The sequence below is a fragment of the Panthera pardus genome, unplaced genomic scaffold (genome assembly GCF_024362965.1).
Source record: "Panthera pardus isolate Hobbes unplaced genomic scaffold, ASM2436296v1 HiC_scaffold_8, whole genome shotgun sequence".
Lineage (NCBI taxonomy): Eukaryota > Metazoa > Chordata > Mammalia > Carnivora > Felidae > Panthera > Panthera pardus.
Genome location: NW_026527013.1, coordinates 37,505,511 through 37,532,146, shown reverse-complemented (window position 1 = coordinate 37,532,146; position 26,636 = coordinate 37,505,511). Strand labels below are relative to the sequence as shown.

At 42.9% G+C, this 26,636-nt stretch overlaps 1 protein-coding gene across 1 annotated transcript; it reads right to left on the bottom strand.

Moving 5' to 3' along the window:
- Positions 1 to 1,887: 1,887 nt before the first annotated feature.
- On the bottom strand, positions 1,888 to 6,125 carry LOC128772504 (transport and Golgi organization protein 1 homolog). Its single transcript, XM_053896713.1, has 6 exons — positions 5,414 to 6,125; positions 3,320 to 3,420; positions 2,441 to 2,476; positions 2,292 to 2,359; positions 2,070 to 2,163; positions 1,888 to 1,911 (listed from the first exon to the last, which is right to left on the bottom strand). Exons 2-6 carry the CDS (start codon positions 3,398 to 3,400, stop codon positions 1,888 to 1,890), a joined length of 303 nt encoding a protein of 100 aa, XP_053752688.1. The 5' UTR covers positions 3,401 to 3,420; positions 5,414 to 6,125.
- Positions 6,126 to 26,636: the final 20,511 nt, after the last annotated feature.

Here is a 26,636-nt window from a genome sequence, read left to right as displayed (position 1 = left end):
TAAGACCACTCTAAATTGCACAGGGCACAGGGACGCCTGGGTGGCTCAGTCGGTTGAGTGACCGACTTCAGCTCAGGTCATGATCTCACGGTTTGTGAGTTCAAGCCCCGCGTCGGGCTCTGTGCTGATAGGTTAGAGCCTGGAGCCTGCTTCTGATTCTGTGTCTCCCAATCTCTCTGCACCTTGCCCACTCATGCTCTGTCTCTCTCTGTCTCAGAAATAAATAAACATTAAAAAAAGTTTTAAATTGCACAGGGCACAAAATAAAAAGTTGGAGTAGTGGTGGGGTTTTGCATTTTTCAATTTTAAACAATATGGTAGACTTTCTAGCAGGTTAATCTCCTAGCCAGAGTCAAGAAAGGAAGACACAGCAGCCACACTGTTCCCACAGAGTTGAGGTCTGGAAGGGGTGACCCAGGCCAGGCGACGTCTGTTTGGAATATGGGGTCATCCTCCTCTCGTTATTTCCAGAAACACATGGTAAAGTCTTAAGGTACTCAGCCTCTAAGCCCTTTGGGTTTCTAAACTTACCACAAAAAGATGACAGGCTGAAGCTTGTAGAGAAGCTTGTAGGCTCCTAGATTAAGAGTGTGCATTTGGAACACAAATAACAAGCAGACATATCACACAACACACAAAACGAGACTAGGCCAGGGGAGCGTGCTGTAGAGACAGATGAGGGTTTCCCGAAAGTGTTACGACTGAGAATGGTCCCAGGATTTACCTTGTCCTTGTCTGCATTCTTTGTACAGTCAGAGCTGCTGTAACTCACAGAGGTTGCATCAGTTTCTGGATCTGCTAAGGACCCCAGAAGGGATAGAGGTTTATTCTATTTTAGTGGACCGTGTGAAATTAAAAGAAACCCTCACCTCATTCCTCCAATATCTTAAACTGTTCCCTACACAGGTCCTTGGCCAGAGGCAGAGGGTATCCCACATGCCTCAGGTAACCCCCAAGGATAAGGGGGACAATCCCATCACCTTGATAAAGACCTCACCGTGCCCTAGTTCATGTTTTTCGCAAATAATCAAATAACTGTGGACAGGTCAGGCTCAACTAGCAATCTCGAAGTCATCACTTAAACAGAGCTTTCTCAGTATACATTATGGGAAATCACCATTTCATTACAGATTCAGAATAAAAAGGAGGATGCCTGGGTGGCTCAGTCAGTTAATCATCTGACTCTTGATTTTGGCTCAGGTCATGATCTCACAGCTTGTGAGTTCGAGCCCTGCATCAGGCTCCACCCTGACAGTGTTGGGATTCTCTCTCCTCACCTCTCTCTGGTCCTCCCAGATGCGCGCACACACACACACACTCTCTCACTCTCTCTCTCTCTCTCTCTCTCTGTCTCTGTCTCTGTCTCTCAAAATAAATGAGCTTAAAAAAAGGGTAAATGGAGAATACTGATTGGGGTATATCGTCAGGGAATGCTTAACCTGGGTATGTTTCTTCAGGCTCCAGGTGGATTGTTCAGTCTTTTTGCTTATCTATAAGCTGCCTTCTGCATGGAAAGTTATTATATAACTATACCTGAATAGAAATGTACTTACACTAATATACAAACGAGAAAAGGAAAACGATGGGTATTTAGCAGTGAAGCCACAGACTTGCCCTGATAACATCAGAGGACGAAGCTATATGGAGCCTGAATTATGAACGTAGGGCTATGGTTCAAGAAGAAATAAAATAAAAATGACAACATTAAAAATAGTAATGAAATGAACTCCTGAAATAAAATTAAAATAAAGTCTTCACATTGTGTCAAGGTGGGAAGAAAGCTAAGGCCCATGTCCCGTCATCCCCTCCAGGATCCTCTCTTTAGCTAGGGGATGCTGGAGGAGGTGGGAGGGTCCACAGTCAGGGGAGGGGCCTGAGCTCCACCAGTCACAGGGACAGGTGCTCCGCTGCCTGGGGCACCAGAGGAGAATGCCATCCTGTCACCCCTTCAGACCACCTGCTGTCCTTAGGTAGTAATTGTGGTTCTGTCCAGGACACACGATGATCACCCACAGATAAAGGCTTTGCCGCAGAAATTAGGCTGCTGCACATCATCACGTGCCCCTTACCTCTCCTCCAGGGTTCTGCGTCTCTGGACTTCCAGGCATTGGTCCCTGCCTCCTGTATCCCTCAAGCAGCCTCTTTCCTTCCATCCCATCCAGTCTTGGATACAGAAAAAGAATGGACTTCTGTAAGAGTTGCAATGCCACGTCCTCTGACTAGACACTAAACAGCACAGCTGTCATCCCTCAAAACACCCATAAAAACTCATGTCACGTTCCCTCCCACACCTGTGTTTCAAGCGGGCGACCTCCCGGCTCTGCTCTGCCATTTCCCTCTCCCAGATCCGAGGCTTGATCTGGGAGAGAAAAACACATCCACCTTCAGTCGTGCCAGACTGTGCACCAAAGAGGGAAGGGAGGAGAAAGGAAACACTTACCCAGTTGTCCTGAGCATTATTCTCATGAACTGCGATCTGAAAAAGCAACAATGAAAAGTCCGTGTTTAGGAATTCCAAGGACCACTACACTCACCCACATGAGGTACTAAGGGTTCAATATGTCAGGCAGAGCTCAGGGTCCCTGGTATCTGAAGGTGAGTTCTGTCTGCTGCAGCTGTTCTTGTCTTTGTCCATTTTGTTGCCTGTGAGTTATAGTTGCTTTTGTCAGATAAGGCCCAATATTGGGTATGATTTTCAATAATCTGCCCATGTTGTCATCATCCTCCTATCTGTCCCCTAATACAATTTTACACATGAAACCCTTTCCACATGATTGTAAATGTACAATAGGATCAGAACTATTATTCCATCCTTTCCTAACTCATTCTGTGACCGTAGGGTTCAGAGTTCACATAATTCCTTCCCACTGTCAATTGTGCCCTAATTCATCATGTGACAAGTGTCTTTCATCATAAAGCTCTTTCCTCCTTTCACTTAGATCTTCACCACGTTTCCTAGGGTTGCAAAGACCAGGGCCATGAAATGGCACTATCATGTTGATGGTACGATTCATTCTAAGACAGGCTGTTTCCGACAGATTATGAGACTTGACACCACCCCCCAGGAACGTTGGCATGGATGAAGTTTCCACACAGTCTGGCCATTGCTTGAAATCTGGAAATGTTGATGAAGTTAATTGTTTTGTTCTTTCTAAATCTTACCTTTTTATCTGTTAATACTCTATGCATATGTCCTCTGAATTTTTGTTTACATTACTATGTTGAGTCTAAACATAGACTTTTAACCTTGTAAAAAGGTTAAAAACGAAAAGATGAAGAGAGGTTTCATGAGCTGCTGGTAATTAGTAGCTGAACTCACTTGTACTTGTTTATTTCTTTCATAGCTATTTTCACATTTTCCCTGCAGCTGCCAGCTGATTCTTCTTTGCCGCCAGTTCATACTGTGTCATTTTCAGCTTCCTAAGATGGGAAAGACATATACACAGTCCAGGAGCCAAGGTCCACAAATTCTGCCTTTGTACCTCCCAGCACTCTTGAAGGCCTAGATGCAAATATCCCTTCCCCCACCTTGCCCATAAATGCACAGACTGACAACACAGTCAGAGATATGAACTGAACACCCCATTTAAGTTAAAGGAAATTCAACCTCTGTCTGCTGCCATGTCTCTGCTCTCAGACCTGTTTCCTCTCCTTCATCGTAAAGTCATCAAATAACATTGCACTTTGTGCCTTCCCAGAGCTGGACTTTGGTTTGAGATGGTGAAGGCGCATTTCAGTTCAGTGTCAAAAACCTTGTGTGACCACCCATACCCATTAGGATGAAGCAAGAGATCATCACTAGTCTCACACCTCCGTGGGGAGCCCTGATTCTCAGTCCAGAAGTTGTACCCTGACACAGACAATCACCCTGAAAGACGACCTTCCAGGATATGGCTTCCCCACCATTGCAGCTCACTCCCAGACATCGCTAGCGTCAGGAGTACAACCCCTGCGTCCACCTTCACATATCCTGGTGGAGGAAAAGGCCAATCTTAGAGCAGCAACATCACCTGAGGTAGAACCTGATATGAACTGTCACACAGTCTGGGTTTATCTCCAGGAAACAGATTTCAGATGGAAAACTATCAACTTCATGGAGCCAATCTACTTGAACAAGACTCAGTTCATTGACAGTGAAGGCAGCAAAGGGAAATGCTTAGAAAGGCTGGTTTGCTGTGTTGCCCTCAGACTATTTTGTTCATGGTGTTGCTTTAAAGGGTTTCAACTTGGCACTGGGTGTATTCAAGAGTCACATGCAAAATTGAAAGACTCCTAGAAACTGACACAAAACCTCTAGACCGAGAAAGGCGCATGCATTGCCTTCCGGCATCTCAGGCAGTCCTTCAACAAATGCTTTCTGGAGTGGCTGGAATGTAGTGGTTCTGTTGTAAGGGATTGAAAATAGGAAGGTGGCCAGGGTGCTGTACGTGCTCCCCAAAAGAGCTTAGAAATGATAAAAACAAGATGCCAGTGAGACAGAGCAGGCTCCACCCCAGGTGTGGGAAGGACTAACAGAAGCTGAGTCTCCAGGGAAGAGAAGGAAGTATTTCCTTTTCAATGTGAATGAGGGACTCTAAAGGCCCTGATCTCCTGGTGAGAACAAAAGCAAATACTGTACAAAGGAGGAAACATGTGAGCGAATGCACCGAATTTCTAATGACCCCATGAAGACACATGTGACCAAGATGGAGAAGAAGGAAGCCCAGGACAAAGCCAGCCTGGCAGTGGGAACCAATCTCCCCAGGACTCATCAATGAACTTGGGGACAGACAACTGAACTGCAAAATAGCTGAACAACTTTATGGGCACAGACTTAGAAGGAAACGTGTTTAGTTCAGAGGCGGCCAGCAAAGATGAGCCCTAGTGAAGCTGCGGGCTTTGGTCAAGACTCAGAGGAGTTGCACTTAAAAAATCGGGGGACAGGAAATAACTCAGCTTCCTTAGGGATTGGCCTGCTGTGAACAATCTCACTAGCAGAACTGATGCAGGGATCCAGTACTACTGGCGCCCCTACCCACTTTCCAGAAATAAATTTCTGTGGTTTCTGCAGCAAGATCATTGATTTTTTCCCTACACATTCTTGACCCATGTGTGGTCCTGAACAAAAATGACCTAATTCGTGGATGAAAAGACAACGTGATGGGACTGAAACCCATGCGCCAATGTAAATGGATCCCAAGCAGATCCAGACATCACTGTTATTATTGCTGATACCTTCCCTCTTCCACCCCAAATACATGACACAATGTGTGACAAGCACTTAGGACAGAAAGGAAAAGGTGGGTGACAGAAAGCAAGGTAAGAAGGACAGGCACAATTCTGAATGCATTTGGCAAAAAATTCGCAAAGAATTTTAATTATCTCTACTGGCCGTCACATTCATTCATACAACAGTACTTGTGATAGTTCTCACATGAACATTTTACTCTTCTATAGCCACTTTTCTTTCTTCATAGAATTCTTCAAGGATGCCTGCTTTGTCCTTCAGCTGTTTGACTTTTGCTTCTTTGGTTGCTTTCACAGACCTCAATGCATTACACTTGTCTTCCAGGGCCTTTTTATTTTCTGTACAAACATGGATTTGCTTTCTAAGTGTGCACATGACCTGAGACTTGTTTTTGGTGAGATAGGAAAAGGGCAAGAACCGTGAAGGCAGGAAGGCACTCTTTCCCTTCCCAATGCAAAGTCCTTGTCGCCAATACGGGGATTTCTCCCCAACAGACAGCATACTTTCCAGTTGACAGTTATTGGACCTCAAGACTCTCAACTCTACATGCTCGAATTCACCATTTTCATCTTGCGTTTTTAAGTAAGACAGATATGAGAAAAACACTTTCCATAAGTAATGATCGCACACAAATTTGAGTGCACCTAACACAACAGGATTGTGCATTGCAATAAACAAAGACCTTGAGGCATAAATATAACTAGGAGAAGATAAAGATGGTGGGAAATAGTTCATGTGAGATAGCTTATAAATGGTTTTCTTGTTGGAATATATATATATTTATATACATCTATATATGTGTGTGTGTGCATACACACACACAAACACATACTTTTTCCCCATTCATGTTGAAAATTCAATGTTCAGCATTACAAGAGGAAGAGATTATGAGGCACCTGAGTGGTTCAGTCAGTTGAGTGTCAGACTCTTGATTTCGGGGCAGGTCATGATTCCAGGATCATGGGATCTAGCCCTGTGTTGGGCTCCACACTGAGTGTGGATCCATCTTAAGATTCTCTGTCTTTCCCTCTGCCTCTCTCCCCCACTTGCATGCCCTCTCTCACTAAAATAATAATAATAATCATAATAATCATAATAATAATAATAATAATAATAAAGAATAATTTAAAAATAACTTTTTTAAAAAAGGAAGGGACTATACACTTTAGATTTTCCCCATTATCTCTCAACTGTCTTTGAGAATTTTCTATATATCTTGGAGGGCAGGGCTGAATGATGTGATAATTAGTTGTGAACATAAAAGATAAACCCTAGTCCTGGAAATGGCAAAATCATCATGGTGGTCATAGTGAAATTCCAGGTCCCTGGGCAGGAGGTTGGTCTCCCAGAGGCCCGCTCTCTACTGTGGTAAATGGCAAGCTAATATGCTGTGCTTACCTCACCCAATGCCAATGAACAAAAACTCTCCAAAGCCAAATTACAGTAAAACTCAGCAGCCAAGTCTTAGCACTTCCTGATTCTTCACATTCCTCTCTCTCTCTCTGAGATAGCAAGGCAGCATGTGCACTTTGAAGGATGTCTTTTAAAATTTCATTAAAGTGCTCAACTTTCTTGATGTTCTCCTTTAACAAACCATGTTGAATGAGTAATACTAATTCATTATTTTACCTGTGTTTTTAGAATGCAATCTAGGCAAAGAAGGGATTCTTACCTTCCATTTAAGAGCTCCATCAGAGAGAAACTTCCGTTCTCCCTTAGTTTCCTGAAGACATTTCTTTAATTCATTGTTTTATAAAACATGAAAAAGGAATCAGAATTCAAAAAAAAAAAAAGCATAATGCTAGATAAACCTGTCTTCTAATGTGTGACTCCTTTCACAAATAGAGAGGTAGCTCTTTACACTTGTGAAGCTTGTCTTCATTTGGGACTGTTTATAGAACACATGAAATAAGTCAGTAGGATGCTCTCCCAGAGTGGAAGTAACCAAAATGAAATCACACAAAATATTTGAAAGGGCAGTGCTACCTTCTGTTCCCAAGTGGATATTTCTTCATCAAGTTCTTTGTTTTCTTTCTTAAAATTATTGATCTTCGTGGTCGTTTGCTGTAAACTACCTAAAAGGAGATAAAAACAATTTGTGAGGTTGTTACCAAACCGGTTATATCGAATAATCCCAGTGTTTTAGCGGCACAGACACATGATCTGACAGGTGGGTGTACCTAACAGTTTAGCTTTCCCGTGTGTCTGAAGAAATCAAGTTTCAGCAGCATTTTAAACCGAAGAAAGCCTATTTCAATGAGATTCCTATTTAAAATATTGTCCGAAATGGAGAAATGCAATAAAATATCTCCTGCTAATTTCTCTCTCATCTGGAAGCACCCTTCTTGGAAAATTCAGTCCCTTTAAATAGTCCCCACCAGAGATGAAACAGAAAAATCAAATCCTATCAACTTACATTTCTCTCCTCCAATTCTTAAGGTACATAGATAGGTCCCAGCAAATAAAGGAACAAACAAAAACAAAAAAACATCATTTAGTCTCGATTTGAGCCTCTCATACCCCCAGGTGCTGGTTGGAATTCCACACAAAGAAAGCTCAAACTGCTGCTGACTGATTGACTGCTCAAAGGCCTTGGATGACTTCCTGCTGCTCACAGATTGCCTTTCGTGAACCCTAGGCCAGGGGCCCTGGAGGACAAGGTCTTTGGAATCAAACATACGGGTACCATCTCAGCTTTACACTTAGTGGCTGGAGGATCTGGTTAATGGCAATTCCTAGAAGACAAACTTTTTTCATCCCGACATGCGAATATTACCCTCCAACCTTAAAGGAATATTATTCAACACACACGAAGCACCCAATAATTACAGGTGGATAGCACACGTAAGCTCTAGAACAGACTCCTCTAACAGGGATTAATTCTCTCATCTGACCACAGAGTGCAAACTTCTATTGGCCGGCCCACTGTGAGAGCTCTCATGCCCTGAGATCACTCTTCTCCCCACCACCACCACCACTGCATTCAAAGGGATGAACACCAGCCTTTGCGGGCTCGCTAAGTGTCAGGCAGCCACCCTGGCTCTCAACAGACAGCGCCACAGCATCACCACAGTCTATGGAGCCCATGCAGAGTACATTTCCCCCATTTGTGTCACATTCACTTCTCGTTCTCCCCTGGCATGGACGGCTCCCTGCACCTCAGACTCAAAACCTTGGTTTAAACCTCTCTTGTGACACACACCCTGCCTGGCAACATCTGGCTTCTTCTCTAAGCTCAGGCTTCTTGATAGACTCAGAAAGGGTTTTCTTATCTTCACATTTCAGCAAGAGCCGGCTCATGGCAAAGTGCTCACTCCACACCTCAGGCTCATGTCATCACTTGTTTCCTAACCATTTCTATGTAAAATTACACTCATTTCATTCCCTCTACTTTGGTGATGTGTTCCTCCTCGTGATCTCGTATCTTAAGGGATGGCAACTCCCCTCCACATTGTCACTTAGGCCCAAACAGGGAAGAGAAAGATTTTCAAGAGTTAACATGCCAATTAGACATCAGAAACCACCATATGTATCCCTAGTTGAATTAAAATGCACATCAAGGAGTGCCTGGGTGGCTCAGTTGGTTGAGTGTCCAGCTCTGGGTCAGGCCATGATCCCATGTTTTGTGGGTTCTACCCTCACATCGGGCTCTGTGGTGACAGCTGGGAGCCTGGAGCCCACCTCGGAGTCTGTGTCTCCCTCTTTCTGTCCCTCCCCCACTCGCACTTTGTCTCTCTTGCTCAAAAAGAAACAAACATTAAAAAAACCCACATCAAACACCAGTACTGAGAAAATATTCCAAAGAAAACTAAAGCTTAAATTCTTACCTTGATATTCTCGAGGTTCTAAGAGAGGAAGAAACAAAATTAAGTTTGCTGTCAAAACATATTGTTAGTAAAAAACCCAGTGTTTAAAAACCCAGTGTTTAAAAAACCCAGTGTTTAAAAAACCCAGTGTTTAAATACTAAAATAATAATCCAATGAAATTACAATAATCATTTAATTTTGCATAAGGAATTCACAGGATTAAAAAATAGGAAAAAATTAGAATTTCCTATTTAAGTCATGATACTTCACAAACATTTCCGTTAAAACGCACAATGTGTATAGCTTATTTTTGACCCCCAAATCGAATTACATATTCCTAAATGAACATTCAACCTATGCAATTTTGAAAATTGATAATGCAGACATTTTTTTTAAATGCACTAAATCGTCATTTCCCTGACTTTTTCATTTTAAACCCAGGTTCCACATTGAAGTTTAGAACTGGGATTATTTTTAAATCCTGAAATAAAGAAAAAAGGAAGGAGGAAGGAAGGAAGGAAGGTAGGAAGGTAGGCAGGCAGGCACATTCTAATATTTTTCAAGTAGTTAACATAACTTAAGAATTTATAAGCCAGGTTAAAATAGAAAAATCAATAATATTAGGCATAAGAAGTCAATGACTTCTGTTGTACATTCGTAAAGTATCTAAAGAAACTCCTTTGGAATATCTCCAAAAATATGCCCAAAATTTATGGAAGAATGGGAGAAAGTAACAATAAAAAATGTACTAGAGATACAACTGATAATGTTATATGGATAGATGTTTACAGATAGGGACTTAGAGAGAGGAGTAGTTACTATCATAAACATGGGATTGTTATTCCCCCCAAAATATACTTCTAGTTCACTTTCTAAAAACATTGGGGTTTTCTTTCAAGGTTTACTTTGATTCTGAATCACAGCTCAAAGTGTCAGATTTCTGAAGTAAATAAAGATTTGCCTAATCAGGTGTCTTCTCTATGCTGATGACATCTAAGAGATTTTAAGTTCCTTGAATACACAGCTCCAAGTAGCCAATGAAAGGAATTCACATTCCTATTTCACAGTATTGCACCTAAATCAATCAATAAGAACTATGAAAATTATTTCTAAAAGAATGCTAAAGTCCTGGATATGGTCCCCAAAAGAACACATGTCATTTTACAAAAACTAGACTAACCAGCACTGTAGGAGCCAATACACCCACAGTGCAATTCACACGAATTCACATAGGAAGCTTTAATTTTGTGCAAATGAACCTCTCTAGAGAGTAGCCTCCAAAATGTGTAACATTTGTTTCTTCAGCTCTCAGAAGCGAGGTCACTAAAATGCATGCTGGTGGGAAATGTACATGTCTTTGAGTGGCCACTGTCTGAAAGAGAGCAGGGTCTGTCAGCACAATGATCATGGGTATCGGACACACAAAAGACAAGCCATACTGGCATGAGTGTAAACATCCTCCCTCGTGGGTATTCTTGAAACATCTGGCAACTGTCTGGCTGCTGATATTCATAGTTGACTCTTTTTTTTTTTTTTGAAATTATTGTCAAGTTAGCGAACATACAGTGTATATAGTGTGCTCTTTGTTTGGGGGCAGATTCCGTGATTCATCGTTTATATACAACACCCAGTGCTCATCCCAACAAGTGCCCTCCTCGATGCCCATCACTCATTTCCCCCCACCCCCGCATCAACCCTCAGTTCTCTGCATTCAAGAGTCTCTTATACTTTGCCTTCCCTTCTATTCGAAACTACTTTTTCCCCTTCCCTCCCCCCATGGTCCTCCATTAAGTTTCTCAAGTTGCACATATGAGTGAAAACGTTTGATATCTGTCTTTTTCTGACTGACTTATTTCACTTGGCATAATACACTCCAGTTCCATCCACATTGTGACACATGGCAGGATTTTATTCTTTGTCATTGCCAACTAGTATTCCATTGTATATATATACCACATCTTCTTTATTCATCAGTTGATGGACATTTAGGCTCTTTCCATAATTTGTTGAAATTATTATTGAAAGTGCTGCTCTACAGGTGCCCCTATGAATCAGCACAGGGCGGAGAGCATTTCAAGAGAAATAGTTCATTAGCTTCTCTCCCGGGAGCCCTGGGACAACACCCAGATGGTTGACGGCCCCAGGTGTTCTGGGCAGGGAGGGCCTAGCAGGTGGCCAGGGTCACGCCAGTTATAAGTGGAGCAGAGAGCAGGGAAAGACGCAGCCTTGAACAGAGTTGGGGGCCTTGAAAAGGTGAGATGATTCATGGAGGCGAGGTAGTGTCCCCAAAGCCAGTGTCAGCTTCCCATGTGGGGAGCCCTTTGTGGCTCCTAGGGGCAGGACCAGGAGCCTAGAGTTTGAGATCCAGCTGTGCTGCTTACCAGCTGTGTGACCTAGACTGGTTTGCTTCAGTAAAATGGTGTCCTTCCATGTACATGCCTGTGTCCATAACTGTGGTGAGGACAAGAGAAAGCCATGTACTGAGTACCTGTGGGCATTAACATCACCAACTACGGGGGATGCAGGATCATCAAGCCCAATGGTCAAGAATGAATTCTTGTTACGTTTTATGGTGCGAAGAGGTGTTTTCATTTCAGCATGGGGACAGGACCGGTTGGAAGGAAGAGCTGCACTGGGAAAGTGAGGAGCAATTAACTGTATACTTTTCAGTTTGGGAGTGGAGAGGCTAGAGGTAACCTATCTCTAAAGGGATTTGTGCATGTTAAAGAAGACTCGTGGGATCCTGGAGGTCTGGCTGTTGTGAAGACAGGGTTGCTTTCAGTCTCTAGCAAATCATCAATATTTAGTGCCATTAGTGCCTTGGGCAGGGTCTCACTCCGCATGTCTCAGGGATTTTTCAGTGGGCTGCAGATTGTGAGAGAATTTAATCTTGACTATGATTCTCTTGCCTTTGTGCTCCTCCTCATTTCCCCCATGAATATTTTTTTAAGTTTCTTTACTTTGAGAGAAATATAGAGTGAGCAGGGGAGGGGCAGAGAGGGAGGGAGAGAGAGAATCCCAAGCAGCATCCACTCTCATATTGCTGAGCCCGATGTGGGGTTGAACTCACAAGCCATGAGATCATGACCTCAGCTGAGATCAAGTGTCAGAGTCTTAACTGACTGAGAGACCCAGGCACCTCGCCCCCTGCCGCCCCCTGAACAATTCTGAACCTTAAATCTTTAAGGTTGTTGAAGGCAGGGGTAAGGCCTCACCTTCTGTAACTTCTTCTTGCCGAATAGAGATGGAGAGATGTCCCTACGTCATGGGTCAACATTGATTAGTCAGGAATGTATAGGGGATTTAGGAAAAGTGGAGGCAGCTGAGTCCAATGTGGATCCCAAAGAAGTATGTGTGTGGTGGTAAGGACCATTTGTCAACCTGAAGTTATTATAGTGATGGAGTCTTGGCACCAAGCAGAGAAACTTTGGAAAAGGCAACGTATGAGTATTAATATGGCTATAAGAATGAGAAGTCCAACAAAGAGACCCTTTATAGTTGACCACAGTCGTCCTGAGCAGCAGGGCTTACCCAGTCTTTTAAAGAGAGGGAAGTATTTTTGTATAGCCTTAATTTGAGTACACATGTCAGTTGGTAACCCTGCCATAATCTGGAGTAATATTTCCAGATAACCTGGCGTGCATACATAGCACTCTGCTTTAATGAAACATAGGTGCCTCCTTGGGCTGCAGTTAAGATATCAAGGGCCATTCGGTTTTGGAGGGCCACTTTTTAAACTGAGCTGGGTCTGTTTAAAGATGACTAGTTTATGCTTGGCTAAAGCCTCTATTTGTAATTTTATATCAATAGAGCTGGCCCCTGGGGGAAATATGGCTAAGGGATCAAACCATCAAGAAGTCCTCTTTGTTTGATGTCTAACTTCAACAATATCCTAATTATGAGGAATCACGGGCAAGTGGGAGAAAACTTGTGCGAGCCAGGCCAGAAGCCAAGCCAAATACTTGCCATCAGACATGCCTCCAATACCTGTAGGTGTGGGTGAATTCCTCTTCTCAAGGTTCCCCAAATATCCTGAGGTCCCTGTACCTTCCGGGAAGTGATATTCCTGACTCTCTGGTTAAGGCTGCTGGGAAACCTGTAAGCAAGGTATCAGGCCAACTGTTCCAAAGGGCTTTCCTGGCTTACTTTTCATTTCTTTAAATGTGTGTTTATTTTGGAGAGAGAAAGAGAGAGGGGGATGAGTGGGGGAGGGTCAGAGAGAGGGTGACAAAGGATCTTAGCAGGCTTTGTGCTATCAGTGCAGAGTCTGATATGGGGCTCCAACTCACGAACTATGAGGTCAGGACCTGAGCTGAAGTCAGATGCTTAACTGACTGTGCCTTCCAGGCGTCCCCTGGCTTTATGTTTCATAAAAGAAACCTCAGTTCCTTAAAGCTGTATGGTCATATCTGAGTCTATGTATGTCCCTCTGAAATATGACATTCCAGTCAAAGCTTTGGTAAAATAACCAATACTTTCAATAGTGTCCTGTTACAAGGAGAACAGATTCTTAGTGAACTTAGGAAAACAACTGTAATTACCTTGTAAGAAAGCACTTTTGAATTTCAGAGGGTTGAGGTAGGAAAGTTAGATGCATCAATTTGTACACAAATGAATGTTTTACCATGTTTCTGTAAGTCATAGAGAGTCATGTTAAGAGAGTTTCCTTAATCTGGCAGAGCAAACATCAGAGAACAAGTATCATTTCAAACAAGAGTCACGAAAATTATAATCATTTTCTTTAGTTCATTTACTTCCATGTTACTAATTCTTGCTCAGTTTGAATGTAGCTTTCGTTCTGGAAATGCTTACCCATTGCAGCTTTATGAATTTTTAAGGTTTATTTATTTGTTTGAGAGAGACAGAGGCAGCATGAGTGGGGAAGGGACAAGGAGAAGGAGACTCCCAAGCAGGCTCCACACTGTCAGTGTAGAGCCCGACAAGGGGCTCAGTCTCATAAACCATGAGATGGTGACCTGAGCCAAAATCAAGAGTCTGATGCTTAACTGACTGAGTCACTCAGGTACCCCAGTTTTATGATTTTAAAGATATCAAAAACCTGCATTTGTTTAAAAAGAAGTCCTTTGTATGAATTTGCTTGAAGATGAAACACATTTTGCAAATGACAAAAGACCATAATACAGCTGACAAGAAAATTCAGTTATTTCTGTGACACAGAACACTTCGATAATCAGAATATCAAGGGATATTAAAACTTCAGGGATTTCATATCTATATCTGTCTCTATCTATCTTTCTCCCTATATGAACCGTTATAGCATTGATCCAAGCAATACAAGCTTAAGTTTATCATTATTTGTTTGTGCATTCCAAGCATCTTAACATACCAAATAAACAACCTAGTTGGTCAAAAAAGACTTCATTTACTATTTAAATCTTGGGAAAGTTTTAAAGTTCATGCCTAAATGGGATTATGGATCATAATAAAACTTAAAACTTATTTATTTAACTAAGGTGACAAGAGATTCCAAAGGCCAATAGATAGGGTACTATCCTTGTTAGTAAAACTTAGCTCCTTTAACATTGTGAAGTTTTAACTTTCTTAACATACCAAAGACCTGCTAAAGGCAAAACAGGGAACCTTTGGTTTTCTGGGCAAGCAAAACAAAAGAGAAAACAAGATTTATGTTTTCTTACCAAGTGCAAACTAACAATCCAAGAAAACGTTGTTTTTTTTTAGCAGAGAGAAAGCAGAATTGTAATCTTCTAACAGTGTACCTCTAGAATCCGTTCATTTTGGGGTGCCTGCGGAGTGCAGTTGCTTGAGCATCCCACTCTTGATTTTGGCTCAGGTCACGGGATCAATCCCCGAGTCAGGCTATGCACTAAGCGTGGAGCCTCCTTGAGATTCTCTCTCTCTGCCCCTCCCCCATGTGTGCACATACTGTCTCTCTCAAATACGAAATAAAGAAAGTCCATTCATTTCAATGTTAGTCTGTGCTTATGACATATAAAATTATTGTCCAAAGACTACCCTTCACAAACTTTCTACAACTTTCTTTCACACTCAGATTTTGTCCCAAGCCATTTCTTTCCAAACAACCAATCTCATTTTAGGAGAAAATTACTTTCTTTTACCTCAACAAAAATGTATTCCCATTCATCACGTCTTCCTTACACATCTCTTCATTTTTTTACATGCAGAGTTACTTTCCTTATTTCCATCAGTCTTATTTACATTTAGCAGAAGAATTTTAACTCTTAGAAACCTTAGTCTCCAGTGAAAACTAAGAAGTAACCAATTGTGAACTCTTAGACCAGAATTCTTCTAGATCTAAAATTCATAAAACTACATTTTATAATTAAAAAACATATTTTTCCATAGTACAGTCTTTTAATACAGCACAAAGCATATTTGCAACAGACCCAAATATCCTCAGCTTCTCTGTAATGAGAAGCCAAAAGTACAAATCTACATTCCATAATCAGTGCTACAGCACTCAGTCCTATTTGGAAAAGGCCTAGATGGCCAGTGGATTCAGTTCTATTTATCATTTAACCAAAACTTTCAAGTTAAAGACTTTGAAAGCTATCTTAACAATTATCCAAGAAAACTGAGACGGACAAAATTCAGAATCATTTTAAGTCCTCTTTTTGCTAACAAATTGCCACAGAAATAACACAAGCTTATTTGACTTTCTGCACACCTTGGTAGAATAAAAGTTTTATATTTGATGCTGACAACTCCAAAGACACGTCCATTTTCATTAAGCCAACAAATGTAGTTTAAATACCATGTATATTTCACCTGGGGCCACTAAAGTGTCAATCACTTTGTTCCCCATTGTCAATTTTTACCTGGGGCTGTGGCTGGAACTCTGAAGTGGGAGGTGTTAAGTCCAAGGGGGTACTCTTTGCTCCTTGACAGCAAGGGTAGGAGAAGGCGTCAGAGGTACTGAGGATGTATAGGAGTCTTTAGGGGTCTATCGAGTACCACCGCACCCCAGGTGGTACAGAAACAGGTGGAAGGGTCCTGGGGAGGCTCACCTGTCTCCCTCACTTGACCTGACCCCATGTAGCACCCCCACACTAAGTGTATCCTGTCCGTACTCTGTGCTCCTGTCCCCATGGCCACACTACCCTGGCCACTCCCTGGAATCCAGGCCTGGACACAGCCTTCCATAAGCCACTGACGCAGGGTGCCCAGCACCAGGTTGGAACTAGGAAAACACCCCCTTCCATGACAACTTAGATGGGATAGGTCATGCCAGGGTCTGTGTATTCTGTCTGCCTGTGCTGGCCTCCAGTGGAGTGCCAGAGTTATGTGGAGTGTGCTTGTGTGTGCGTGTGTGTGTCTAAATTTACGTTCTGCACCTGTTCGTGTGAGTTCTGTTTCTGTGTCTATTGACTGTGGACATGAGTTTCTTGTTATTTGGTTGTTTTCACGTTTTTCACTTGGGTTTATTTGTATGTATGTGTATCTGTGTCTGTCTCTGAATGAGTATGTATCTGCTGTGCAGACCTCTGTGTCTGTGACTGTATCATCTTTATCTTCCAGGGACACGGGTCCCTGTGGTGGGAGTGTCTGTGTGTATCTGTGTTTCATGTCTGTGCATGTATTGGTTGTGCATGTGATTCTGAGGCCCCTTTGGGTGTTCTTGATCATACGTGTGTGTGTGTGTTTTCTGTGTGTGTGTGTGTTTTCTGTGTGTGTGTGTTTGGCGTGTGTAGAGTTTGCTTTATGGGGCTGTTACACATGGCCCTGCATGTGTGTGTCTGTGTGGGTGAGTGTGCTCCCCTCAGGGTGTCACTGACTATGTCTGCAGCGTGGGTCTGTGTGTGAGCCTGTCCATGAGTCTCATACCCGAGTACCCAGATGAGGCTGCGGGTGATTCCATGCCTGTGTGTCTTTGCTTATGGTGTCTGTTTCTTTCTGTGAGTGTGTATTGGTGTACCCCTAGGAATGAGCGGCTGCAGAGGAGACCTTCAAGGATGAGTCCTGGGGTGGGTGAGCAGGAGACAATCTGTGCTGCCCTCAACCTCAGGCTCAGCTCCCTCTGTCCATTTTTCTCCTGTCCTCCAGTGTCCCCGCCTTGTGTTGCCATCTCACTCCCCAAGGATGCATGGAGTGAAAGGTCAACTCACAGGACCACAGGCCAGCGGCTGGGAGGGCTCCAGGTGGAAGGAGGGCTTATTAAGTATGGGGAGGGCTCCTAGACCCTGGTGAGGATCAGGGCTTCCTGGGCCCTGGGAGAGGTGAGTGAGCAGGGGGCCCCTAGGGAGGCCCGGGGAAACAGAGCTCTTGGGCCCCATGGAAGGAATGCAGGATTGGGCACCCCAGGAAAGAGCTGGAGGAGTCCTACAGGACTCGTGAGTCCCCAAAGGGCAGATCCCTCACTCACCTGTGCTGGTACAGGCTGGGGCCGGGAAGCAGCAGCAGCAGCATCCAGAGGCAGCAGGGGCAGCAGATTCCTGGGATGGTGGATGGAGCAGTGAGCCATGGTTTTGCAAGCAAGGAGAATCACCACGCTGGGCTGCCCTCGGCCCTTACCCCCTGCCCCAGCCACCTCACTGTCTCTTGCCCTGGCATCACCCTCCAGCAGGGCATGGGCAAGCCAGGCAGGGATGGGTACCTGGGGCCACAGGAGTGTCTCCCATGACCTCTGTGTCCTAGCTGTTGAATGGGCATAAGGAGTCACCCAGGGCCCCTGGAACCAGGAGGGAGAACCCAGCCCTGGAATCTTCTCTGATGGGACTTGGGGAGAATTATGGAGGGACAGCATTTAGGGCCAGTTCATTCACAGGATAAAAGCATAACACGAGTTCACCTTGGAGGCCGATGTCAGTGTTTTCTTACGCAGGCCACATTCACAGCGCTCACCCAGGGATTTTGAGGAAGGAGAATAACTGATATTAATTTAAAAGAACAAAAATGCTGGACCGTGGGCACTCCTGAAAGTGGGCTCTTACAAAACAAAGCCCAACCTCCGTCCTCATCCTCTCCATAGTGGGGAAACTGAGGCAGTCAGGGATTTGGTCAAGATCACAGAGTGTTTTCTGGGTGTTTGGCTGATTACATGTGACCAAACTCCTTTTTCCAAAGTTCACTACTTTAATCTTGCCAGTGATGTGTTTGGGCAACTCTGGGACAAATTTCACCTGGTTGAGGAAGAACCAAACCCATCCTGAATGAGTCCTGTTGTCATTTCCTACCAGTGACCCGTGCGTCGCCTTTGTCCCTGGCCAGTCCCCCAGACAGGTTGGTAGCATGTGGTGGCCTCACTAGGCTCCACAAAGAATGTCACATTGTCCTGTGACCCGGTAAGCTGGATGCAGCCCTGTGATGTGCTCTGACCAGTGAAACGTGAGCGGGAGCGAAGACTGCCACCTCGAACACAACAGTTGGGAACAACTGTGTCTGGCCACCTCTCTGTCCATCTCTTATGGCACCTGGTAGTTACCTATGGTGGGTGCTCTTTTATCCTGGTCCCAGGAGGACCATGGTGGACATGTGGCTTGAGCAAGGAAGAGACTTCCGTTATTATAAGCCATTATGACTTCGGGGCCATTTGTTACCCACAATAACATCTAGCCCATCCTAACTGGTATGCATCCTCCGTTCTCCTCTCTATGAGGCAGGCAGCACAGCCTAACATTGGAAGCATGATGTCTGTTGTCAGATACACGTGAATTTGAGTTCCAGCTCCATCCTTTTATTAACCCCTACCGCAGGCAATTGCTTGGAGTCTCGGAGCCTCCATTTCTGCTCCGTAAGATGGATGGTTACATGATCTGAGGTTTGAAGGGGATTAAATGAAATAATAAAACATGTAAATCTTTGAGTCCAGGGCCTGGCAATCACAGTGAATGCTCAGATCTTCTTTATCCATTCATCAGTCAGTGGATATTTGGGATCTTTTCATTCTTTGCCTATTGTTGGTAATGCTGCTATGAACATTGAGGTGCTGGTGACCCTTCGAATCACAGTCCTGTAGCCTTTGGATAAATACCTAGGAGTACAATTGCTGCGTCGTAGGGTGGTTCTGTTTTTAATTAATTTATTTTTTTAGTATCCTTCATACTGTTTTCCAGAGTGGGTGCACCAGTTTGCATCTCCACCAGCAATGCAAAAGGGTTCCTTTTCTATGCATGCTCAGCAACATCATGTGTTGCCTGAGTTGTTAATTTTAGCCGTTCTGACAGGTGTGAGGTGGTATCTCCTTGTGGTTTGGATTTGTATTTCTCTGATGATGAGTAATGTTGAGCATCTTTTTTTCTTTCTGTTAGCCATCTGGATATCTTTTTTACAAAAGCATCTATTCCTGTCTTTTGCCTATTTCTTCATTGCATTGTTTGTTTGTTAGGTGTTGCCCTTTATAAGTTTTTTATAGGTGTTGGATACTCACCTTTTTATCTGATATGTCTTTTGTAAGTATCTTTTACCATTCTGTCAGTTGCCTTTTAGTTTCGCTGATTGTTTCCCTCATAGCTCTTATCTGATACCAAGAGATTGGTCTTCAAGGGGGCATAGTTGGACACAACAAGGTCCACAAGTGGGGCCATAGCCTCCCTGACTACCATGCACTGGGACTTAGATGTGTATGATTGATAGAAAATGTCCTTGACAGTCAGCTGAAGGGTTCCAGGCATAAAGGTGATTCCTGAAAATGGCAAACGAGAAGGCTTCAATCATATCTTTAAAGGAGATACCATTACCGGAACCATCCTGGCAGGCACATGAGATCTCTTTCAATACTAGCCTTCTAGGCTATCACCTCTCCGTTGGGCCAGCAACCAAATAGCAGCTTTGGTGGAAATGGACTCTGAGCCCTCTGAGCATTGTTGCCATTACCTTTTCCTCTCAAGCAGTCAATAATTTACATGGGTAAATGGCCCAAATGGCCATTGAACAATGAATGGATAATGAAGAATCGGTGTATATGTATATAATGGAATATTACTCAGACTACAGAAAGAATGAAATCTTGCCATTTGCACAGACATGGATGGACCTAGTTTATGAACTAGTTCATAAGTGAAATAAGTAAAATAAGTCAGTCAGAGAAAGGCAAATATATGATTTCACTCACATGTGGAATATAAGAAATGAAACAGATGAACGTAGGGGAAGGGAAGGAAAACTAAGATAAAAACAGCGAGGGAGGCAAACCCTGAGAGACTTCTAACTATAGAGAACAAACTGAGTATTGGTGGATGGGAAGTGGTTGGGGGGATGGGCTAAATGGCTGATGGGCATTAAGGAGCCCACTTGTGATGACCGCTGGGTGTTATGTGTAAGTGATGAATCACTAAATTCTACTCCTGCAAGCAGTCGTACACTACATGTTAACTAAGTTGGATTTAAATAAAATCTTGGAAGGAGGGGCGCCTGGTGGCTCAATCGGTTGAGCGTCCGACTTTGGCTCAGGTCACGAACTCGCGGTCTGTGAGTTCGAGCCCCGCGTCAGGCTCTGTGCTGACAGCTCAGAGCCTGGAGCCTGCTTGGGATTCTGTGTCTCCCTCTCTCTCTGCCCCTCCCCCGCTCATGCTCTGTCTCTCTCTTCTCTCTCTCTCTCTCTCTCTCTCTCTCTCTCTCTCTCTCTCTGTATCAAAAATAAATAAACATTAAACGAATTTTAAATAAAATCTTGGAAGGAAAAAAATCAACGTTGGCAAAGATGTAGAGAAATCAGAACTTTCAAACACTGCTTGTGGAAATGTGAAATGGTACAGCTACTCTGGAAAACAGTTTGGCAATTTCGTAATAAGTTAAAAATGGAGTTGCCATATGGCACAGCAATTTCATTCCAAGGTATAAACCCAAGAGAATTGAAGACATATATTCCCACAAAAACCTGTACATAAATGTTCATAGGAGCACTATTCACAATTCCTGAAATGTGGAAACAACCCAGTTGTTCATCAACTGGTGACCAGATACATCAAAGGTGGTAAAACTGTACAAGGGGATATTGTCTAGTCATCAAAAGGCATGCAGTACTGTCACATGTGTAGATGAACTTCAAGAACATTGTGCTAAGTGAAAGAAGCAAAAGTCCATGTCTTGTATAATTGCATTTATATGAAATCTCCAGAACAGGCAGAACCAAGAGACATAAGTAGACTAGTGGTTGCCAGGGAATTGGCGTGGCAGGAATTGAGATATGGGATTTCTTCTCAGAATGATAATAATATTTTAGACTTAGTGGTAATAGTTGTGCAACATCAGGACTATAGTAAAAGCCACTGGATTGTCCATTTTCAAATGGTCAGAATGACGGCTTTTAAGTGTTGTCAATTTCACCTTTTTTTAATATTTTTTTTCATTTTTTAGTATGTTTTAAATATGAAATTTATTGTCAAATTGGTTTCCCTACAACACCCAGTGCTCATCTCAACAGGTGCCCTCCTCAATGCCCACCACCCTCTTTCCCCTCCCTCCCTTGCCCCATTGACCCTCAGTTTTTTCTCAGTTTTTAAGAGTCTCTTACGGTTTGGCTCCCTCCTTCTCTAACATTTTTTTTAAAAAATAAAAAATTGAAAGCTTCAAAAAATAAAAATAAAAATAACCAAAAAGGAGCATTTCAAACATAAAGAACAAGAAAAACATGTCCCTGGTTTCCATAAGATTAAAGTCATACAGTCTTGCAGATCCTAAAACATGAGATAAAGTCTATAACTTTCTGGAATGTCATTGGCCATGATGATTTATGATGCTTCGTGTGAAAAAAACATATGTAATCCTGCACTGACTGTTCCTTCCTCAGAGAAGTCTCTTCTTTGTGAAGATTTTGTATCCTGGGTGGCTATCTTAACTTGGGCTTAAATGAAAGTCTTCTCCCTTCTGTCTAAAATTAAAACAAACAAACAAACAACTTTTATTCACTTTGAATCAACATAGTTGTTTTGCAGTGTTGTTCAACTCTCCTATTTCCTTGTTGATCTTTTGTGTAGTTGTTCTATCCACGATTAAAAGTGGGATATTGAAATCTCATTCTGGGAAGTATACTTTTGAATATAAAAGGAAAGTTTAGAGTAATGACGCTGCTTTCCTTGGTGACCCTTTCCCAAAGTATAGTCCTAAACTGTTTTTAAGCAGAAGCAATACCATGAAAACAAAGGTATAGTCCCCCAGCATGGCTTCTTTGCAGTGGGAATATGCATGTTGTGCTACCTCCTTGCAGCATCCTTTCTTGATTTTCTAGCTGAAGGGAGTTTCTTTTCCTTCTGAACTCCTTGTCAATTTACCTAGGACCTTCCTGATTGCATGAAATTGCTCCTTCATCGATCTCATCTCCCCTAGGAGTGTTTCAGCCCTCTGAGGGTAGAACTTTGTCTCATTTGTCTTTAGCTCCAGCTTCTAGCTCAGTGATTTTCATTCTATAGACTTTTGATAGCATTTCAGAATACACGTTAAGAAGAAACGTCTCATTGCTCTTTGTCCAAAGAGTGGTTTTAAAAATGTATTATTTCACATGTGGGTTAGCGTATGGACTGTGGAGCTGGGTCAAGATGGCAGCATGGGAGGATCCTGAACTCACCTCCTCCCATGAACACAAGAATTCAACAGCTGCTTATGGAACAATTCCCTCTGAAAAGGATCTGAAAGATAGCTTAACAGTGTCTGTAAAATAACGGATAAAAGGACAAAATATATGGAAACAGGAGAGGCAGAGACACAGTCTCACAAGAAACCCCACTCCAGGTGTGGTGACCCACAGTCAGGAGGATCTCATAATACAGAAGTTGTCCCAGAGGACTGAGGGGTTTGTGAGCTACCTCAGGCACCCCAACTCTTGGGAACTACATGGCAAAGATGAGCCTCCAAGCGTAGGGCCTTCAAAAAATAGGACTTACTTCCTGAAGTACTCAAGGGCTTCTTTTCAGCCATGGTGTGGCTCACTCCTGTCTTGTCTTCTTTGTGCCTCCCACACCTGGCATTCTCAAGGATACCTGCTCTTTGAATGCTCTTTTGGGTGTTTTGTTTTTTAACTACAAGCCTATTATCAGGCAAAAGCGATAGGCTGAGCCATTTGTGGTAACTTATAATGGCAAACACTTCATGGGAAATCTCCAGGGAACATGTCCTTTGAGTTTCCTAGGAACCTCCTAATTCCAAAAAATATTTATATTTTGGAGCCTCTCAGAGGCTAAGATTTCCTTGAGGTGATAAATGGCCTACAAGGTAGTTAAGTACTCTCTATGGATAATTTGTGTTTCATTCTCACAAAAACACATACGTCTGACTCTATTACTGTGCCCATTTCACAAATAAGGAAACTGAGGCTCAGAGAGGGATGATATTACAAAAGTGGCAGTTCGTGGAGCTGAGATGAAACCTTAGCCTGTTTATAGACCCCCCACACAATGGGAAGAATTCAGGCATCAGATGGACATCTTTTTACCATCTCTCCATTCTGTGAATGACTGAGACGGGAATCCCATAGGAGCCTCTGTCCCAGGGGCCCCTCTCCCATGTCTTCCCCAATCGCACCCAGGCCAGGCAGCTCCAGTAGGTTTCTGGTGCTGGGGGCAGGAATATCATCAGTTGGTCCCCATGGCTGAGGGCCCATGTATCAGAGAGGATGCTAGCCACTTTCTGGGAGAGATTAATCATTCTTCCAGAGCTCCATTTGTCTTCTTCTCCTTTGGCGTCATTGATTATCTCATTTAATCTCTGCAACAACACTAAGAAATGGGTACCATTAACATCTCCATTTGACTGATAAAAAACTAAGGTTTTAGCTAAGCAGTTTCCTCAAGGACATTTGGTTTTAGTGACAAGGCCAGGATTTAAATACAAACCTGTTTGGCTGCCAAGCCTGTGTTTTTAGTCACTTGCTAGAACACCTCTCCTGGGAATTTGTACTTTCTAGGGCCAGGCATGGATGGGGTTTGAATCTCATGATCTTTGGTTATGAAACAGACACCTTACCAGGGGGTCTTTGCCAACATTTCAAAGTTGAAAAACTTTTTTGGTTTTACCTTTTCAAGTTGGGACCTTTGGTTTAGCACATCCTTTATCAAATTAAAGTGTGGAGAATTGTTTTGCCTCGGGTCTTGGAGTCAGAAAATTTGAAGGTCCAAGTAGCAGTTTTTCTCCTTGGTCCTCATCAGGCACACCAAGTCACAGAGAAGATTTGAAACCAGCTCCACATTTGTCTCAGGGAACCACCTAGGCAAGTTGGAGAAAAGGCAGTGTGTCGGTACGTGTCTCAGAGAGATCTTTGAGGTCATAGTGCTGCGAATGAATCCATAAGGTCAACAATTTCTTCATGAATACAAACAAGAGTCAGACTACTGGCGAGAAAGAAAATGAACACAAATACCTACCAACTTCAACAACAGACTCTATTAAGGGACTTGAGATATTGGGAGGATGGGGGAGCTGTTGTCTCTGTCTCCTCTGAGAACTGCTTACCTTTTGCAATTTCGATGCCTCTGAGAACTGCTTACCTTTTGCAATTTCGATGCCAGCTCTGGGGCAGGAGGAACTTTCCCAGACTTGGAACAAACCAAGTACTGGATCACTTTCATTGGCTCCTAGGCCTAAAAGACCATCTCCTTTGCCTGTGGAAGGTGGGGCTTGGGGGCCGTGAGGGAAAATGAAACAATGAATATATCTTGACTTTTAATAGTATGTCAAGAGAAATAGGTCACAGACTATAGTGCCAGGTGTAGTAGATTTTAAGATAACAGACACAGAAGTCGAGAAAGATTTTATCACAAAGTCTTGCACTGATGAAAGGAAAGAGGTTGCTCATCAGTCACAAGTACTCTGAGCCCTGAACACTGAACCCACAAAAATGTCAGGGTTTCTTTTAAAAACTGTCACATTTAAAGTCCTCTAGATATTGTCCCATAAGACTGTCTCATAACAAAGTTTGTAGCATTTAGATCGGGAGAGGAGACCTTGTGATACTCAGCAGAAGAGGGAAAGGTAGACCTTAGAGTCTCGAGTTCGCAAAATCTAAGAAGGTTATTTAAAAGGAGGTATTGATAGTATACATTTCAAAGCAGTCCCAGTATTTCACAAAATATTGAACATGTATCCTTTGTTGGAATTTTACCTTCATTTTTCTAACTGTGTGATGTGTAAATTTATCTGTTTCAGGTGGTTGGCCTTCTTCCCAATTCCCATCCACGTTTGCAAACATAGAAAAGAGGAAACAATGACTGCTTTGGGTTATTGATAGATTTATTCAAGTTCTAGAAACTCAGGATTAGTGATTTTCATTTGGTGATACTGGCATATCATCAATTTACTCAACACTAGAACAAAAATACTTGTAACAAATCATGAGAGTTCAAATGCTGTTATTAGCTTCCTACTGTCTACAATATGAACAAATCCTTTAGAGTAATGTCTGGTTAGATATAGGTTCGGTTGCTTCAACAAGCACACACAGTAATTTATTCCTTCCTTCCTGAATAGTCTGGGCATATGCAGTCCATAGCTGGCTTAGCAGCTCCACCCTCTCAGGGACTCAGGTTCCTTCTGTGAAGGTGCTCCACCACCTCTAGGGTAGAACTGAGACGACTCAGCATCATGTCCACATTCAGGAAGTGGGAAGTGAACGTGGGAAAGGGGAGGACATGCCTCTAGCCTCAGAGAATAACCAGAAAGTTTTCCATATCACTTCTGCTCACATTTAATTGGTCTGAACTTAGTCGCCTGGCTGTACGTAGCTTTGTGAGAGGCTGGGAAATGTGGTCTTTCTTTTTGAGTGGTTATATGTTCAGCCAGAAATAGGGCATTCCATGTCTATGAGGGAACTGAGGGCATGACTATTGAGTGACCACTAACAGTTTCTGTCAGGGTCTACCCCTTTGATTAAACAACTGTCCGCAAATACACACAGAGCATCATCCCCACGCATAGAACATTGTCATATTCAAGAAATATAACCTCCAGGTCTCATAGAATGACTACATCTGGGTCAAAATTTAGTATCTCTTGTTACTCCTTGGTTCTCTCCATTCAGGAGGGATAGAGTTCCTATCTGACAAACTATAAACTAAAGCATGAGTTATGTCTAGTCTCCAAACCAACCAATATATATCCCTGGAGTAGGTATTGCTCTAAAAACTCCAATACTGGAAAGAGAAGAGTGAATAATGAGGTAACATAGGTGCCTAGCAATGATCCAACTCCCCTGGGCATGAATTATGGCAGAACCCTGTCCTGGCACTCTTTGGGGTCTCAGTTCATTCAGTAGGTCCTGATTCTGCTGTCTGGGAGGAGTTGCTTCCTCTACTGTCATCTTTAGCTTTTGTCTTTCCCTCTGGAACATTCTTTCATGTTCATCATCCTCTGTGGACAAATCTGAAGTGGATGTTTGGAAGAATATACCCTTCTTGAGGATAGGATGGCTTTTGCAGCCCACTTCCTGTGGCGCAGAAAGGGGATCGTAAGGATTGTATTAGAGGTCAAACTAGTCTATGCCTTGTTGTCAATGGCGTTAAAAGAAAGGATATGCTCTCTCCTCCCCATTTTCCTAGGCTATGGTTTCTTTTGCAAGAAAATTCCCTCAAAAATTTAGGCTTCTGGTCTACTTTTATGTCTGTCAAATTCCATATGTAAATAATCATACTGAAATATTTTGTTCAGGCATAGTTTTGGGGCCTGAAAACTCTGGTCT

Coding starts and splice junctions, on each gene's coding strand:
- LOC128772504 (XM_053896713.1), bottom strand. CDS start 3,400: ATGAACTGGCGGCAAAGAAGAATCAGCTGGCAGCTGCAGGGAAAATGT. Junction 2,360..2,440: donor ATAATGCTCAGGACAACTGG/GTAAGTGTTTCC, acceptor TTTCTCTCCCAG/ATCAAGCCTCGGATCTGGGA. Junction 2,164..2,291: donor GTCGCCCGCTTGAAACACAG/GTGTGGGAGGGA, acceptor TCTGTATCCAAG/ACTGGATGGGATGGAAGGAA.